Genomic DNA, 18505 nt, shown 5'->3' on the forward strand with positions numbered 1-18505 from the left:
TCCTCCTGCCATAATTGTCTGCTGAAGTGGCATGTTCAATCCTAACAACCTTCTGCCGGGAATAACTTTGATAGACATCAACAGTTCAGTGGGACAAAAGCGCAGTTTTTGCTACAAAAAGTACTGCATACTAACTTATTTATTCCAGGCAAAAATAATGATACTATCTTCCATATATCTTGTTCTGTTATTTACGTCAGAATGATATAGCTCCTCGAGGCAACACGTATACCAAATGAAAGATATTTCAGTGCTTTATCAATTTTCTGAAAAACCTGAATTTTTATCCTTTGATCCGCGGCTCACCCTTATGACCTTCTTTCAAGTACCAGATGACCCATAGTATTTTCATGGGCTCCTAAAACTTTTCATAGTGTGGGAAGTTTGTGTAAGCCCTTGGAACAGTGCGCTGATGTTTTGTACATGACGTTAAAAAGGTGTATACACAGCAAAATAGATGTATAAAAATAAATGTATTTTGGGCTAAGTGGCTTTTCCAAACTGCCAACTTCATAGTGGGCTATAAATCTTACCTCAAACGCCTGTGGGTGGTAGAAGGGATGCTTATTATTTTCCACAACACTGAGCCGACTAACCAGTTCCTCAACGAGAATCTGTTCAAGACATGTCAGGCAAAATCAGGGGTCAGTTGATGACAAACTGCGGGTTCCACAGAGAGGGTGTTTCATAGATGGGAGTGATTTCCATGGGAGTGATTGTGTACACGTTCAAATTGTTACAAAACGAGACATTTTAAAAGCTGCCATCTGCTCCTCGGTTTCATTTCACACACAAAATCTGCGAACTTTTAAATTCATGAAGGGTTGGAGGCACCTTGGTTCTCAATCACAGCCTGAACAGAAGAAAAGCATGAGGAAATAAACCGATCCAAGGAATAGTCAACACTAAAACATGTAACTACTAAAAGCCTATTTTTATGCCCCTCATAACAACATATAAGATTTTTCAAGGTGATCCTTTGCCAGTTGGGAGTAGCGACGATCATGTTGCAGGAAGCCGCTAGATTCCATTAGCATAAGGTCTGATTTCACTGGGTGTCTATTTCATACAGCTCTTACATCATTCCATCCAAATTTGATGACTATAGAAAATGCATGTTTAATAGTATGTCACCAGCCAAATTTTCACACTAATGATAATGTTTGCGACTGGTTCTCGGCCAATTTGTACTCTTGGGACTGTGTCCACATCATACTTCCTGAAATATGGCTGCATCTATTGTCAACGAGTCCCTGTGTATTTTCAATGTATTTTTATAAGCCTCAGCTCATCAGTTTGCTGATCACTGCTCTCGGTTCAGCAGCCAAGAGTCTCACCCGTGCAGGCGCTTTGCGACTAAGCCCCTCAGAGATGACCTCGTCGTAATAGCGGTGTCGCTCCTCATTCAGCTGGAACGCCTTCCGCACCAGACCGGCCAACATCTCGTTCTGCACCAGCACCTCCTCCTCGCTTTCCTCATCACTCCACCCATCCACCCCAACGCTGCCCCCCGGCGGTGGCACCGCCTTATCGGGGGTCATCAGCTGGGCCTGGGAGGTGCGAGAGGCCAGGAAGGGGAATGCTGGAGGATGGTGGGCACCTGCAGGCGGGGAGAGAGGGTAGGCGTAGGGGGAGGGAGGGTCGGGGGAGGACGTCGGCTTGGGAGAACTCAGGACAGGGAACTGTGAACAGAGAAGGGCACGCCTGTACACCATGAACTCCTGCAAATGTGATGACAAAATACAATATTAGAATTGAAATACCAGCTATGGTCGAATAGCTGATGTTATGTGACAAAATATGAATCAGATCTGTGTACATTGTATACAACACTATATAATTAGAAGTGCAACCTGTGGCATATCCACGTTTGGGATCGGGGGTTAGGGATTTTTTGAAATGATTGTCACATTTTTTATCAGCAAAAGAATCCCATCAGCCTATTTGAAGTATCGTGGACACAAGAGGGCACTATTTAGTTTGGGTAAAATCTTTTGTTTGCTAAAATTCATCCACTTCGATTAACACCCTCCTATTACGTCAATCACACTTCAATTAGGCCAATGTTCCGCCCCCCCAAAACGAGATAGTAAATGTGTTAGTGTTTCCAATTCTTAAACTTGCCCCGCCTACACTGGATACAAGCCCACTGGTGCAACCCTTCAAATCTGTCAAGGTATGATAGAGTACAGTGTTTAACTTGTGATATCAAAATCAACAGTACATGTAGTTGGCATTGTGTTTGAGTAAATACTGCACGAGCAGCATTGATGGAATAAGGGAATAAAAAGTGAAATGAGAATGCCTCAAGTCAATTTGGCCAAATTGGTTTCTTTTCTTGTCTTGTACATTTGATCTAATTTTCACCAATGTCAAATTGGGAGTTTTGTTAGGGGAGTTATCTGGTTGTGAATCCGGAAGCAAAAGCATGCCCCCCTAACAAATGAAAACTGGTATATTGAATGAGGATGGCCCATATCTCCCTATTCAAATCAACCACACAAAATCACACGACAAAGAACAAAAGTGCCTTGACATAAACAAAACCAGGTCCATAACAAACCCCAAAACTAATCAAACAAAATTTGAAAAAGAAATACTTGGACAAGCCTGCTTTGTGGAGTGCGGAGTACCTTTTGAGTCAAGGTGGTTTTTGTTCCCGCATCCAGACCATTGGGGCTACCAGGGCTCGCCATCCCTAGGTCTTCAACGCCAGAGTCCTGACCATCGCTACGGACGACTGGTAACCTCTGTTCGATGCGCAGGGTGTGAGCTGGTCCCACAGAGCTTGTGCGGCATTGCCGAGACCTGCCAATGTGTAAAATGTGATGCCTTCTACTAAGCACAGGAACTGCATATACTGGCTTTACTCTGATTTGTGCAGTGGCCACTTTGTTACGATACAACACGACCAGTATCTTGAGGGAAGGTTAGTCGTTTGACGGTTGTTTGACTATAAGGCCAAACATGCACTGGGGCATATCTGACCCAGATTGCATGCTTCAATGGTGCGAGTAACTGCACCCCCCCCAAAAAAAGTCTTTTTACATTGAAAATGTACATCAAATGATACTACACCTGCATGGCCACAGAGAGGTGCCTGCTTGCAAGTTGATACATGCACCTGTATATGTGTACGTACATGTACATGGAATACTGCACCCTCGAGTACAATGTTTGTAGACGTATAGCTACAGCTACCAAAATTTAGCACACACAACATGGCTCTGAAAATCTAGACACAGACATGAAGGTACCCGCATTTTTATTTTTAATCTTATGTCTGACAATCATAAAAATGATGTTATCATTTATATCCTTCCAAAGGTGGAAGAGCCATTCAGAGACCTTTAGCAATTAAATACTGCATATGGCCAGTACATACACTGCACAGTCACATACACATTTGCCAGTTCATTTGCAATGCAACCAGTCTATGGGAATGTGTTGTACATGAGCGCGTGAGCAAGCTGACTAATGTGTTACCAGTGGTTACTGCAGTGATGCAGTACTCATGAGCATGTCCAACATCAATGTGAGTTGCACATGCATTTTGGCAAGCAATATGTACATGTAAACACCCTATCAGCTAAAGAGGCATTGAATGTGTGCACACTTTCAACCTGGGCCCAATTTCATGGCACTGTTTAGCAGTTAACAGAAACGTCGTAATTACTGTAGCAGAAAATGTTGCTAATCATTTCATGATCAGATGATTTTGCTTGTCGTGATTGTGCTTATGGTCACACACGCTTAGAGATTTCCATTGTTTTGGTACTACGTCAATAATCAAACTCTTCCTCTGAGGTAAAAGCGTACCATCTGCTGTGCTAATATTGCTTTCAGTCTTCATGAAATACTCGGAGCCTCTGTTAGTGTAAAATTGTGTGCTTAGCAGGGCTGTGGAACTGGGCCCTGTTTGCAAGCACATACGGTATCATCTTACTTGCCAAATAACCAGAACCTAATAAGACAGGGCACTTGGCCATTTTCCACGCTTACCTTCGTTTCATTTTGTGCTTCAACACAGGCTCACAAGTGGCTTCAAATGCTCATACAAGAGAATGCAAATTGTCTAAACTTGGCACTGCCTTCAGACAATATGATGTTTCAAAGGCAAACAACGGAGCTCCACTGAGCCATGAGCCTTTCATTCAGGCAAATTATAAATTCCCTGGACATGTTTCTGAAGGCAAAATCTAACAAAAAACCGAGATGCGGAAAATCCCTTGTCAACTAAAACCGGTTCATATCTTCTGGGAAAAAACTACTCAACGTTATCATTTACACAACAATTTCTCAGCTCTTTAAGTAGATGCCTACTTCTTTATGACTGATATGCTATCATCAAGTCAACATTCTCCATGTCTTTGTACTACTTGAGTTTGGTTTTCTGTTTACATTACATGTTCAGCAATCACAGTGGGGAGCTCTCAAGTTTTCAGGACGATTGCCAAAAAGCGTACCTAGAAACATGTTGAAAAAACACCTGTATTAATTCTGTATCGAAACTGCAAAGAACTGTCAACGCAAGTAGCAGAACGACATCATATTAACTGGAGAGTTCACGTCACGTGCGGGGGAGAAGGGCCACTTTTTCAAAGCCGATTCACATCCCTGCTGGTAAATGGCATGCCCAGGTACATGTATGGAAGGTGTCAAACTGATAAAGCTAACTTTTGTCTAGTTTCAAATTCCAAAGTTCAGATGAAAAACAATTAGAAGCATATCTGAATATGATCCAGATGTACATTTATTACATGTACTAGCTGTCAACAAAGTAGAATCCAAACTGACAGACCAAAATAAGTTTGGCATTTTTTTCACCTGCTGCATACTGCACATACACTGTACATGTCAAGCTTGGAAAGTTCTACCAAGAATCCTCTCTTCTACTCACTCTAAAGTGTTAAAGTAGGTCTGGACATCTGTTGACACTTGTAGAGAACCAACCCTGAAAGGCAAAGAAAACACACAGTGACAGTGCAAATTGGAAAGATGTTCACACAAGATTTCCTTACAGTGCCTCATGGCGTAGGGTAGCTCTTAAAAAACTTTGCAGAACCACTACACTTTATGTATACACCATGTGCATATTCAATATAGGGATACTCCGTCCAGAGGCAGTTTTGCAAATCTGTTCAATAGATTTGCCTAACAAACTGCTAAAAATTACATTAAAATGAACTGTAATGCATGGTAGTTTTTCCCTTATGGGTAATCATATGGGTTAACTCTAAGCTAGAAATTTACCTTCTGATTGGGGCTAGTAGCCAGGTTACCCAAACATATGAGTGCAAGCCTTGATAATCATCACTGGATACAAGTACACGAACACCTAATTCACACATGCACTGAAAAATGTGGCGTTGTGTGTTTCCACTGTTCCCGTTGTCTGAATGACAACCTCCAATTAATTTCAAACTGCTGTACAGATATAGCGAAAAAAAAAATCACAGACAGGAAAACTGGTTTCCAGCGACATTGGAGCCCTTCCTACCAAATTTTTGACCAGTCACCTAAACACCTCATATCCAGGTACACAGCTGTCAGGAAATCAAATACAAATTGGTCGGTTCTGTTCCTGTCCGTAATCTTCAAGAGGAATACTTCGATTTCCTGTACATGTAAATATGAGTATATGCAATTATGCACGTACAACTGTACAATGTACATGTATATGCACGCTTCTGAGGTTATACGTCCAATTTACGTTTTAGTTTAATAACTAGATTTTTTTAAAGCCCTAAAGTACCCAGTACGTGTACATGTACTGGTACTTGTGCACATGTAAATGATTTTAAAAAATAAATCCAGAAATGCAGTGTAAGCAGGTACCAGGGTATGTATGCAGGTCAGTGCAGTTTGCATACAGGTAATTCCAGAAATTAGGGGTCCATTTGTTTCCATGTCCATGTCACATCTGACATATGATTCTGTAAGTTCATAAAACATTTTCTAATTTCCAAGAGTGATGAATTAATGCAAACCACCCGCCAAACAAATAGTAATATGTATAGTTTGAAATTAATTCCAATTATATTTCCATGCCAAAAGAATAATAAAGGTCAGATGTAACAGGGACACAAAAATGTCACATTTTTGGTCCAATTTCTGGCATGACCTATACATGTTACACATTAGCTACCATGTGTACATGTACATCGTATGTACATGTACTATACATGTACATGTAAGCGACTTAACTAACCCCCTAGGGACCATTGAAATCCTGCATAACCTTGTTGGGTTCAGCATGTCAAGGGTATTAAAGTGAATCTGCAATGAATTTTTCTTAGAAGCATTTTGTCTGCAGGTTTTTACTCTTCTGCAATGTGTGAAAACTCCTTTACATTCACATTTGGTTAAATGCATTGAAAAGTGCACTTTTTAAAACTTTAAAATTGTCTGTGCTTTCCAGGACTAGAGAGTGCTGTTGCTGTGATGTCGTCTAGGGGAGACATAGCTCGGTGTACAAGTTTTTCTGCTGAAACTGTGATCCCTGAATTTACTTACTGAAAACATTTCTAAGAATGGGATTGATGGTTACTAATTGCTATTCAAATAAATAATAAGGAATCAGCAAACAAGACAAAATTTAGTCCAGCAATATCTACCAAAGTGCAATACTTTCTTGTTTAAAAACCAATAAGACTGTCTTCCTGAGATGACATCACAGTTTGGCTCATGAATATGGAAACCTTATTAGCATAAAACAAAACGGCAGTAAAATATCCTTTGAAATAGTGAAACAAAAGTTGAAAAAAAGACTAACTGAGAGACAAAGGTTCATTTTGAAGGTGTACATGTATATTCAAATAAATTGATTACAGCTCCCCCACACAGTAGCTCTGACAGTCTCAAATCCTCTGATTTCAATAAAATTTTACATACACCTTGGCGGTTAGGGTTTTAAGCCTGAACATTGTAGCAAAATCTCTGAATTCGAATGAGATTTGTGTTCGCGTCTCAGTGCGTTTCATCTTCCCAATCCAAAAATATTCAACAGCTCAAGCACTTTCAATATATAAGTACTGTACACATACTGGGTATCACGGGGACCAAGGCCAGTGATTTTATTGTCGGCCATTCACCATCATACCAGTACAATACCTGGCTGTAGTGTTTTTCTAAAATATCTTTGAAATACCGGTAGTTAAAAAAAACGAAATTATACCAGCTTAATTTCTTTGAAATGAAGATATAAGCAAGAATGTGTATTACATAACTTTCAAGACAGCAAGTGTGCAATACATGTTTGCAAAACAGCTGAATTGTATTTTTTTTTCAATCTTGTAAAATGTGTTGCAGTCAAGTCAAGTTTATGAGGCAGGTCCCGTTCATTTTTAAAGAAATCTTACCCTTAATGTACAAAAGTTACCAAAATCTGGGTGCCCCAGTTACCCCTAAGTATCCTCAATCTTCCAAAACCCTCCCGGCAGTTTTGGAGGAATTTTAAGGACTGAGGCTGTAAGGCAAAATTACAATATACCGGTACATGTACGTCGCTGCATATTGCAAAATGATGTTCTGTGTCAAGGACTTGGGTTATACCTTATATTGCTTAAATGTTAACTTTGAATAAAATCTGATACACTGAGTTCTTTAAATTCACGTGAACGTAACAACTTGAATTCTCCATACTAAAACCACTGTTGCTATACCTCGTGATTTGGGGTAAGCTTTTGCATAGTTACATGAGAGACGCTTTGCAACAATACGCTTTTCTCAACGGATAAGAACGGCACAAAGGAACCAGTCCATTCCAGAGATGGTGGTCGCTATGCAAAAGCTTGCCCCGAATCACGAGGTATAGCAACAGTGTCTTTAGTTTGGGAATTCAAATTGTTACGTGTCTATGCAATCAGATAACACGGTGTACCAAATTTTATTCAAATTTAACTCGCAAGTGGCTTATTGAAGCCAAGATTATGTGACACCAATCACACTGCACCAATATACGTGTAAAAATGATGGGAAACAGTGGAAGATTTTGGAGGATTGAGGATGCACCCTGGCCAAAAGGGCCTGGGGGCTAGATTAATGAAAGACCTTAGTCCAGCAGTAGAATCTTGCAAGATTAACCAGGATATACATGTACATGTATGCTACAGGTACAAGTATTAAGCCAACAACTTTTGATGGCCACATGTACCTCTCCATCAAAGTGAGGATCACTCCGTTATATTCAATTTCTACTAAATGTAAACCACGTTTATCTGAAATATTCCCTTTAAAAACATTTCACACAATTTTGGGGGTTTTCGTTGGGTGAACAATAACATTCCACTTGATCTTTTCAAATATCTTGTCTGTTATTCAATTGGATCGTAAACCACTTATTAAAATTATATCTGAAAAGTTCTTTTTAAAAACAATATAAACAATTTTAAGAGTATGGTTTTGTCGACAATTATATTCTATGTTTTAAAGACATACATGTATGGCACATGTCCAAGACGGTGTGTACCTTTAAATGATTGGACTGGTAAAACACAGTAATTAAAGACTGTACATACAATCATGGAGGGACACAAAATGCTACATTACTTCCACTTTTTTTTTCACTTTGGTGCTCAATGTTACCGACACATTTAGTGCTCACTGTCTCCACACACCATGTACATGCTGACACACACCTTTCGACTACAACTATCAGAATACAGTTTTAGGTCAAGACTTCCTTTGCGAGCGACCTTCGGCCAAAAAGTTTGCGAGAAGTATCAAAGGGCCAGCCAGGGACCTGGTTGCTCTTTGGCTCACGTGATAAGCATTGGGGTACAATGTAGAAGTGAAGTACATACCTACTGACGAGACTCACAGCAGGCATGTGACACCACAATATACTTGTACATGTACACACACATGTACCTCCGAAATCTGTTAGTACTTATAATTAGTAACAATATACATGTAGGGGCATGTGTATTTAACAAGGTACCAGTAATTTATACATGTGCATGTGTATATTTGCAATGTATTGCACTGAAAAATGAGAATTATCCCCAATGTAAAATAGGATCAAAGAATGTGTGACGTGTTGCACAATCATTGTATCAAAAAGAATGCAAATTTCAGTTTCCCAAGCATATACATGTATGTACAAGCCACAGGCCCTATGCTAGCTGGTTAACTGTATCAGGAACGGAAGGAGTCAGATTTACAGTACTCTCCATACATGTACAATGCATAAAATGAAAGATAAAAGCTAGCAACAAAACATCATCTGCAAAGCATCTGAAAAAGTACAGGAACCCGTATGTGCAGGGCAATTTCATATGCTGATTTTCATTCAGGTTTTGGGTATGTGCATTTTCCTAGATAATGCACTACCGGTAAATAGACAACAACAAATTTATAGATTTATGCACCAAACCAAGCACGCTGAATGCAAGGCTTTCCATACAACTCTGTACACAAAAACTGATGAGCACTTGCCACTTCACCTCAACAGAATTCGCTGCTACATACATGCACATGTATACTTTACATGTCAGCAACTCTAGCACAGGTGCGATGACTGTACAGGCTGTAAATGAGCACTCTACAGTACATGTACATGTGCACATTGGAGCATCTGGAATAATGTGGAAATTTCTTGCCATTTAAACAAATTTGTAAGAAAAAAAAAAGACATACATGTAAATGACAACAAAACTGCAGAGACAATGTCCACCTCTGAGGAAATCTTCCCAAGACTTGTGTACACATCCAAACTGTGGTTACCCGGTAAAATGTACATGTAGTGTGCAGTGGTGAAGATTTCATAATTTCAGCTTGTGGAGGTTGCCCGGAAATTGATGAGCATGCTGCGTCAATTCAATTTCAGTGGGCAGTGTTCCATGACACATCGCTACGCTTCGCCAAGCTTTATTGCCCAACCAGTATTTAATGTGAACATGTACATGTACATACACATGTACATTCTCCTGCTGTTAGCAAGCACAGAATTTCTACAGCCACTCTGTAGAATTTCCAGAATCAATGCCCAGTATATTTCAGTATGTTTCAGAGGAACAGGTGTTTTGTTTCACTGGAAATTCAAGACAAGGCACCTGTGCTGTGAATAACTGCATATGTCAAACTACTCAAAATAATAAACACAGTGCACCTGCAGCTTGTGAAATTGTTCTTCCAATGCAAACAACAAGCACTGTGGAGAACTGATACCACGTACATACATGTATTCAGTTGATAGTACATGCACATACATGTACATGTACATCAATCAGTGTAAAAAATGACAATTTTTTTAAATTTGTTAAAACTGTATTAACCCCTTGATGACGGGAAATTCTTTCCGAAAGCCGACTCCAAGAATTCCAGCCTCACTTGGCCACGAAGGCCACCTGCCAAACCGCAAATTCTCGGTTTGTGGCTCTGCACGCTTTGAATTACACGGTGAAAAGGCTGATTTTCGGTGGCATGCGGCTCTACTCATGCTTCCACGTTCCCATTGCCTTTTTGCGGTCTTTCCATTTCTGGGCTACACACAAAGGCTGATTACCATATATACAAGAGCCAGGGCCTGCCTTCTTTCACCGTGTTCGCTCGAGCGTGGGCCGAGAATAATAGCTGGAAAGCGGGCTTAGGATCTCAATTTTTACGGCGCGTCTTGCCGTGTCCCAGCGCGAAGGGGTTAAAACCAAAACTTAAACAAATACATGTAATCAGTCAAACAAACTTACAGGCAGACTCAGCCAACAGCGTATTACAAAAGCTAACCAAGAACCGATAATCGTATTCTTTGGGTCGACAAAAGCCTAAGAAACTTGGTAAAGCTTTGCAAAATTTGAGGACACACCAGACATTTCATAAGTTTGTACTGGGCTTCGTGATTTGTAGGCTCTAATGATGTCTGTCACTGCTCAATTAATTAAATGTTTCCCCTGGTATGTGTACCATAGTGTGCACCATACGCAGTAGCACACTCAGGTGTGGTTAGACAGTCATGGATGTGGTCGTGCGGTCAAGAATGCAGTCTGCAGTGCAGACCAATCAGAATGTCGCACAAGACAGACAATGAAACAGCTGGATAGACAAATAGGAAAATCAATTCATCAGGTTTCACTTCTGAATCTCCAGTTGGCTGATTGTTTGGCTTCTTCAACCATTCTACCAGTACCAGTCACAACTGGATTTACTGTTGTTTGCATGTATCAAACAGTGTTGTTTAAAAAAACATTTAATCCCATTCATGTTTGACTAATAATTCCTGATTTCCAACATCCTGCAACCAACTCATTTACAAAACTTGTCTCACAGAACGAAATCCAAATTTCACTTACGTCACCCCATTCCAATAAAATAAGCAAATAAAACAAAGAGACCAAAATTGTGCATGGCACAATGTAAATGTACATACACATCATCCCATGATGTACACAATGAACTAGAATCTAGAGGGAAGGGAAATTCATTGAATAAACAAAATGTGACCCAAGTCCCGGGGGGGGTCACTTTTGTGTTTTACTTTGTATTAGATTGAAGAATTTGAGCTCTTTCTTTTGATGCGTCACTCAGTTTGGTATGATGAAAATGGACATTGTGTAGGTGTTATTAATTAAAATGTAGAAGATTCCGATTGCACACTGTGCAAGATTCTTTCAAAGGCCTTTACTCAAAAGTGGCTCTGGCGACATGCGACTCCTTTTTGCTGAGCAAATTAAAAGTTTCTGGAAAGTACATGTACAAGTACATGAAGGTGCTCAATATCACAGCATCAGGAGTTTTGATTTTTTTGGTTTACCGATCTCTTTGTAGTGGAACAAGCCAGGACTTTCATAGTTTATATCAAGTGGGCGTGTCTGCCACTCACAGGTCCTTCCACAGGACCAAGCTGATGGAAACACATTTTCTCCAATGGACTGAGTTTTCCCTCAATTTTTTTCTCACATGGACTACATCCCTTCTCACACACACCTGGAATCAAGTTTATCATCGGTACGCTTGTCTAAACGTTCCTCCCACCTGTCCACTTTTTCCAGACAGGTGAGGAACAAAGAACACGTACATGGAACTCATTAGTTCTTACCTGGACATGAATGTATTGTTGATTCCACAAGGGTACAGTGAATACAACGTTCAACCATCTATTCAGTCCTTGTCCTCACAGGAAGAAGTCAGATGGATTATTTTGCACACACCCTGATCATGCACACTGTGTACACTAGATTTAAGTTCTGTCGCTGTGTAATGCACATTAACTATCCCAGCCACATGTACAATGTCCATACAGGCACATGCACTTACATGCAGGCCTCTACATAAGGTACACAACTACAGTGGAAATCATAAGAGATCATCAAACAAAAAGAAACCCAGCCTTTTCAAGACAGACAAATACCTGTATGCATCAGTGAAAGTGAAAAGATTACCATAGAGGATCCAAGGTTGTGCTGGATCAATGAGCCATGAGAGACTATTGTATTCTATCCATGTGTGACAAAGAAATTAGCATGGGACATTCCTTTTTATTGACCTGTGGCCTGTGGGGAGAGCCTTCAACTGGTGTATGTAATACATGCACAGCATATTCTGATACTGTACACAATAACCGGTAGCATGTTAACAGCATTCCCAGGGTTGTTCAAAACCTCAACTCTCAACAATGTCAATCATTTCAAAATCCTGGCAAACAGTTTTACAATTTTCCAAAGTAGACAACATTTTTCTGAAGTAGAAAAAACAGAAAAAAAATCAAACAATTCTTACCAGTACTTCAAAAATGTAAAAAGTCAGAAACAGATCAAAAATCTGTAAACACATTGTGCTATTTTTGCCAAGACTACTGTTTTAATGAACACTACCTGGAGTGTGTAATTGTATTTGGTAATTACATGAGATATCATTTAGGGGAAAAAAGATAAAGATTTAAAATGTTAGACAGATGCTTTTATAAATTGAGATGCTGCCTGTGATCCTTCATGAACACTTTTGCTTTTTTTGAAAAAAAAAAATTGGCTAGCCTAGCAAGTTTTGCACAACTTGATAAACAATTTGATTTTTTTTTTACCCTGGTATGAAATTGTGTAAAATTGGTTGAAAGCTGGCCACTTAAAAAGTTTCACAAACAACACGACAAAAAGTCTGCATGAAGTACATCACTTAATGTACTTAAATATTGAGCATGGTTTTGAATATTTTCAGCTGTTGTACATGTACATGTACATTATCTTATGACATGTAAAACTGACCATATGAATAAAGTGGGTGAGACACTGGTGAACCACAATAAAACCACATGCACAAAGGTGTTAGTCCATGTCATTAGTTTTATTAATTTTGGCACCCCCCCAATCAAAAATAACAAAATAAATTCAAATTTTAAATGACAAGATACAAGTACTGTCAGTTCCACAGTCCTTTATGATGTGGGATTTTATCAATGCTGACCACTGGTCAATGTTTTTCTAGATTTACGTGACATTTCTCACTGCATCATTGTTTTTTCGAAACTCGGCGACTGCCAAGAAGTGGTATTTGCTTCAATGCAAGGCCGTGGCCTACGGCCACTTGAAGTATGCTCAACCTCCACGCACGATTTCAAGTCTTGTGTGCGGGTGAAAACTTGATTAGAATCAGTCAGGTTTGCGTGCCAATAACATAGACATGGTACAGTACACAAAATTCACAGGATGTGCTGTGCTAAACGTCCTCCATGTTTCGATACAGGGAATCCCTGCATCTTAAGATGTTGTCCGGCATAAAGTGGACTGCATCCACATGGACAATTATTCCATCATGTGAGGTGGGGTCAAGCTTAGGGCCACTCTGATGCCACACTGTGGAGCAAACCAGGCACCGACCAAGGGGGTCGGGAGTTTGGGAAGGTCAATGCCCCAACTCTGACACCATTGAAATGAATACATATTGTAGTAAATAAAAGTTAAATATTAACTTTAAAAAACAATTAATTATACGGTAGTAACAATAAAACTGATAACATTCTGTTGGGGTTGTACATCAATAGCAATGTAATGCATTACCTATACATGTGTTCATCTATATGACAATCAGACACAAACTGGCCTAAATCAGGTCTAAATCCCAACCCCCCGTAAAAAAATTCCTGGATTCGCCCCTGCAAGCTTGAGCGATGACTATTGCTACATGTACATGTACATGTAGTTTGAACGATGTCAGCTGAACCCAGGATGGTTTGAACCATAGAGTCAACCATTTGGAACCAGGCCCGGGGGGTAACGTCGCATCTCTGGCTATCAGATCAATAGCTGATTTCATTCATCAGTACAGAAAATATCATTCACAAGAAAGTAATAAAGCGAGATGTCATTGGCCCTCAATTCTGCAAGAAATGCAGCCAGCGGCAAATGGCGAGGAACAATCAGATTTTACAAAATAGTTCGACTCAGGTCACTGAATGTGGCTATAAGCACACTTAGTACAGTCCATCATTTGCAGTTATCCAAAAAGTAACTAATGAAATTATTGTTGAAAAACATACTTGGTTTAAAGAAGGTTATGGGACTAAATTCCCTGTGGAATTATCCTTTCGAGCAAACCGTCAATTTAAAGAAAACAATGAAAGAAGACCATTTCCAATGATCCGTCTACAGATACATTTAAGGAAAATTGCCGTTGGAAGCATACCCAAGCTTCTAAACACACACATGTGCAGTTACTCTAATTTGTGGGTTCAAAGCTAGACACGAAAATGTGACTCAAATTCAAACATGACTCAGCAACACTTGATCTGAAATTTATCGAAATCTTACCAATGCAATATTGTTTTCTCGGAATTACGCAGCATTCACTGACCTGAAACTTCTTCAGGTTTGTTCTTTGGCACCCTTCTTCAGATTTTAGAAGAGTTGTAACAAGCCACTGCTTTTTGCGACTTGAGCTGAGTCATTTAACGCAGTGACTTGAGTCAGGTCAAGGCAAAAAAAAGTCGAGTCGAGTCAGGTATTTAGCTCGAGTCAATTTGAGTCACTAATATTTGAATACAAAACTATAAACACAAACAAGAAGGAAAATCCTATTTGGCATTTTTAAAAATTCACATCTGGGTTTCTACATGTGGTCACATCATAACCTTACTCTTCAAGATAGTGACACATGACAAGAGTATTAATAACCACCACTGTACATGTACAGTGTAAGTCACTGCAAATCTTTTTTTTTTTGGCAAAGAAGTTTGCTTATTATGTCTTGGACTCGAGTCTTATTAACTTTCACTTGAATGGGGTCTTCTGATGAAAGACCGGTGTTAAGTTAAATCGTTTGTTTGCAGTGACTCAAATTAAGTCATTCACTGATTGGGACTCGAGTCAAGTTGGGAAAAAATGTGACTTGAGTCGAGTTACTGACTCCAGTCATTACAGCTCAGAGGTTGAGTAATTTTGTTACCTCAAAGGAACATCATGCACATAATAAAAACTGATGGGCTGTACTTTTAAAAAGCAATTGATCAGTGGTTGACCTAAAGTCTAGAACTGGACTCGCCCCTACAAGTACTTTAAACAGGACATGAGCTTACCCAGAGGTGTCTTCCATTAAACTCATTGCACTTCTCTGTTGATGACTGTTGGCACCGGTTGCCATGGTTACTGGCCGGTCCACGCCATCTACACAGCGCTGGTGTTTGCACTTGCCAGGTACCAGCCAGGAATCCAGAGCAGCGTGATGGACGGGGACTGACCGGTCACTCTGCTCACTACTGGGGTCCCAGGAATTACTCGTCCAGTATTCCATCTACAGACTTGATGGACATGCCCATGTGCGTACATGTACATGAAGGTATAGTACGCATATATTTTCTCCAGCACCACTTACATTTCTGCTAATCAAAAAATACATGCACGATCAAGGTTAAAGCTAACACACTCTGTTAATACTTTATTTTTTGGCTCTTACACTATGATGATAAAATTATTTAAGCCCAGACTGTACAGAAAGCAGAATTTGGGTGAGTTTCGAGTACACAGTGTCCCTGTTCATTAATCTGGGATTTCCCAATTACGTGACCTGTTTAAAAGTTTTGAGTAAAACTTCCTTTGACACCTTTACATGTACATGTGGAAGAGCCATAAAACCTTTTCAAAAATGGCCCAAAAATTCGAAAAGAATTTTAGAAAAACAAAAAAGAGGGAATGCAGATTAAGATGATTTATAATATCTTTTAACTTCAAAAGAAAATCACTGAATAACTTGGGGATTTGTCAACATAAAGATGTATAGCACCATTACATTAGGAGACTCTCCATCTGATTTTGGGCCAATTTCCAGTGTCATTTTAAAATCTTTCACTGCAAATTTAAAACACTTGATTTGTTTTACATTTTTATTACTGGTCGGTATATTTAAGGTTGTGGATCAAATATAAAAGGACTTCTAAGCTCATTAGTCATGATGCTCAGCCATGGGCAGATCCAAAACCAAAATTGAGCCTAAATGAATTCACATTTTTCCATGTAACCTTTAATTCGATGACCTTTCTGAGGGGTGTGGTTACGTTTTGGGGCTTTTTACACACTTCAGTTTAAGAGAGGAAGGGAATTGAAACAGATTAAAAAAAATCACACTCTACATGTACTTGCACATAACATTGTGGACAACCGTAATATTCTCTGCTAAATTTTAAAGCAAGTTTCTTACTGTCTTTGAATATGAATCCATTGCCTTTTAGAAATACTGGAGTGAGTGGATCACTTCTGAAAGCTTCCCTCCAATATGTATACCCCCAGAACTGTGGGGTCCGACATTGGACCCCACAGTTCTGGGGGTACATTATGTAGGCAAATGTAGGCAAATTTGGGCAAACATGCACAAGTGAGAAGAAGATACCTACCAGGTGTAAGAACTGTCACCCTGTGTTTGTTTATTATTCATTATTATTATTATTATTACAACATTGCCCCCAGTAGGCTGTGTACAAATGCTAGTCCTACCACTGCCTACATGTCAGTCTGTCAAGGCTCTATAAACGTCACTGTCGCTGTCAATGACACTTTGCAATGACGGCATAAGGAATCCAGAAGGGGATTTCCCCATCTTGGGAAACCCCAGCTGCTCACTGGGAAATCCGAAATGGCCGGCAACAGAACAAACTTAACATTGCCATGAGGGGATCAACGGCAATTCCTCCCAAAATTAATATTTTCCAACCACCCCAAATTGCCAAAATGGCATTTGTGAGGCATAACATTCAGTCCGCAAAACTTTGGCCACTAAACACAGTCAATAACGGTAAATCTGACTTACCGGTACTCCGGGGAACAGCTGAAGTTACCCTTTCCCAATCGACACTAACAGTGACAAACAACAGCACACAATAGGCCCACACGTCTTTGACATTGTTTGATCGTGACACTTTGGTCGACAATGAACGTGCGTACCAACTTACCCTCAGCTGGCTTCCTTGCAGGCCGCCCTCTTGCGGAGCATTTTTTCTCGAGGTACCGGCCAACGCGTTAGGGAAAATCGGCCTGGACAGACGCTATGATTGTGTTCTGGAAGATATTTTTTCAAAGGGAAGTTAAGTTCGATATTTCGACAGGAGAAGCTTCCACGTGGTACGGAGACCAGTGGCGTAGTCACGGGGGAGGGGTCCTGGGGGTATGTACCCCTCCACAAATTCCCGGTGATCCCCCGCCCCCAGGTGCCCCCCACTAAAAAAAAAGGTGAATGGATATTGACCCTCCCCCAAAAACCACACCACTGAAAGCTGGTTCCCCGCCATAAGCTGCTGGTGCGCACCCTAGCTACACTGCTGATGAAGATTAGTGTCCTCTCAACTTCAAGTTTAGCAATAATGCAATTTTACTACAGGAAATTATATGGTGATCCCGAGACAGCTGTGTTGAAAAAACAAAACAAAAACATACGCGACCGAGAAACTGAAAGCTGATCGGGGCGTGTCCCAGCCCTCATCTAGCTTTAGAATGGTACCCAAGTGTACGTCCAATTTTTGGACTTACTAAGTTTGTACTTGGCAGTTGTCCTCTTGCATATATCGATTGAGAGTCTCACGAGGAGGCCTTGGAGGGTGGCTTAATTTAAATTAATGAAGTTAACTCTCTAAATTTTTGGTAATTAAAGTCTGCTCCATTTCCATTTCCATCTTAATCTTTTTTATTATTTGATTGTTAAATCCATTGTAATTCATCTTTTTTAACTGCGAAAATGGATTTTTAATAAACCAATATGAAATGAAATGAAATGATGACTGCAGTTTCAGAGAGTTGGGAGTTGTTTCCTCTACGCAATCCAGATATTTTTGGTAAACAGACATCTAGTTTGATTAGCATGGAGGAAGGCCTAAGTGAGTCGATTTATTTGCCATCTTCAGCATAGCAGTTACACTGCTCTTCCTGGAGTAGTTGTTGCACACAAATTGTGCAGCACCCCTCTGCTCACTTTGTCGGGAAATTGACGTTTTTCTATGGTGTCCAGACTCCATGCTGGCAGAGTAAAAATTCCTTTTAATTAATGAAGGTGTAGGATGCGGGTGGCCTTTACTGCAGAATGTACAGTTTGACTG

The 18505-nt window shown here is 40.0% G+C and overlaps 1 protein-coding gene across 7 annotated transcripts in view; it reads right to left on the reverse strand.

Annotated features, from left to right (window-relative positions):
- Positions 1–17382, reverse strand: part of LOC110982475 (uncharacterized) — a 64839-nt gene extending 47457 nt beyond the window's left edge. Inside the window, exons 1-6 of one of the 7 annotated variants that reach the window (XM_022240888.2) lie at positions 17227–17382; positions 15503–15802; positions 4901–4954; positions 2634–2808; positions 1338–1721; positions 534–614 (exon numbers count right to left, since the gene is read on the reverse strand). In XM_022240888.2, the coding sequence (XP_022096580.2) occupies positions 534–614; positions 1338–1721; positions 2634–2808; positions 4901–4954; positions 15503–15717 (909 nt within the window). In that variant the 5' untranslated portion in view covers positions 15718–15802; positions 17227–17382. Of the gene's footprint in view, positions 1–533; positions 615–1337; positions 1722–2633; positions 2809–3078; positions 3345–4002; positions 4732–4900; positions 4955–5253; positions 5384–9639; positions 9794–12034; positions 12332–15502; positions 15806–17226 lie in introns of those variants that run through there. The other 6 variants (XM_022240889.2, XM_022240892.2, XM_022240894.2 and 3 more) reach the window with 6 other exon arrangements.
- Between the last annotated feature and the right edge of the window lie 1123 nt (positions 17383–18505).

This window comes from Acanthaster planci, linkage group LG13, assembly GCF_054643075.1.
Source record: "Acanthaster planci isolate LZ-2023a linkage group LG13, COTS_SCS, whole genome shotgun sequence".
NCBI classification, from domain to species: Eukaryota; Metazoa; Echinodermata; class Asteroidea; order Valvatida; family Acanthasteridae; genus Acanthaster; species Acanthaster planci.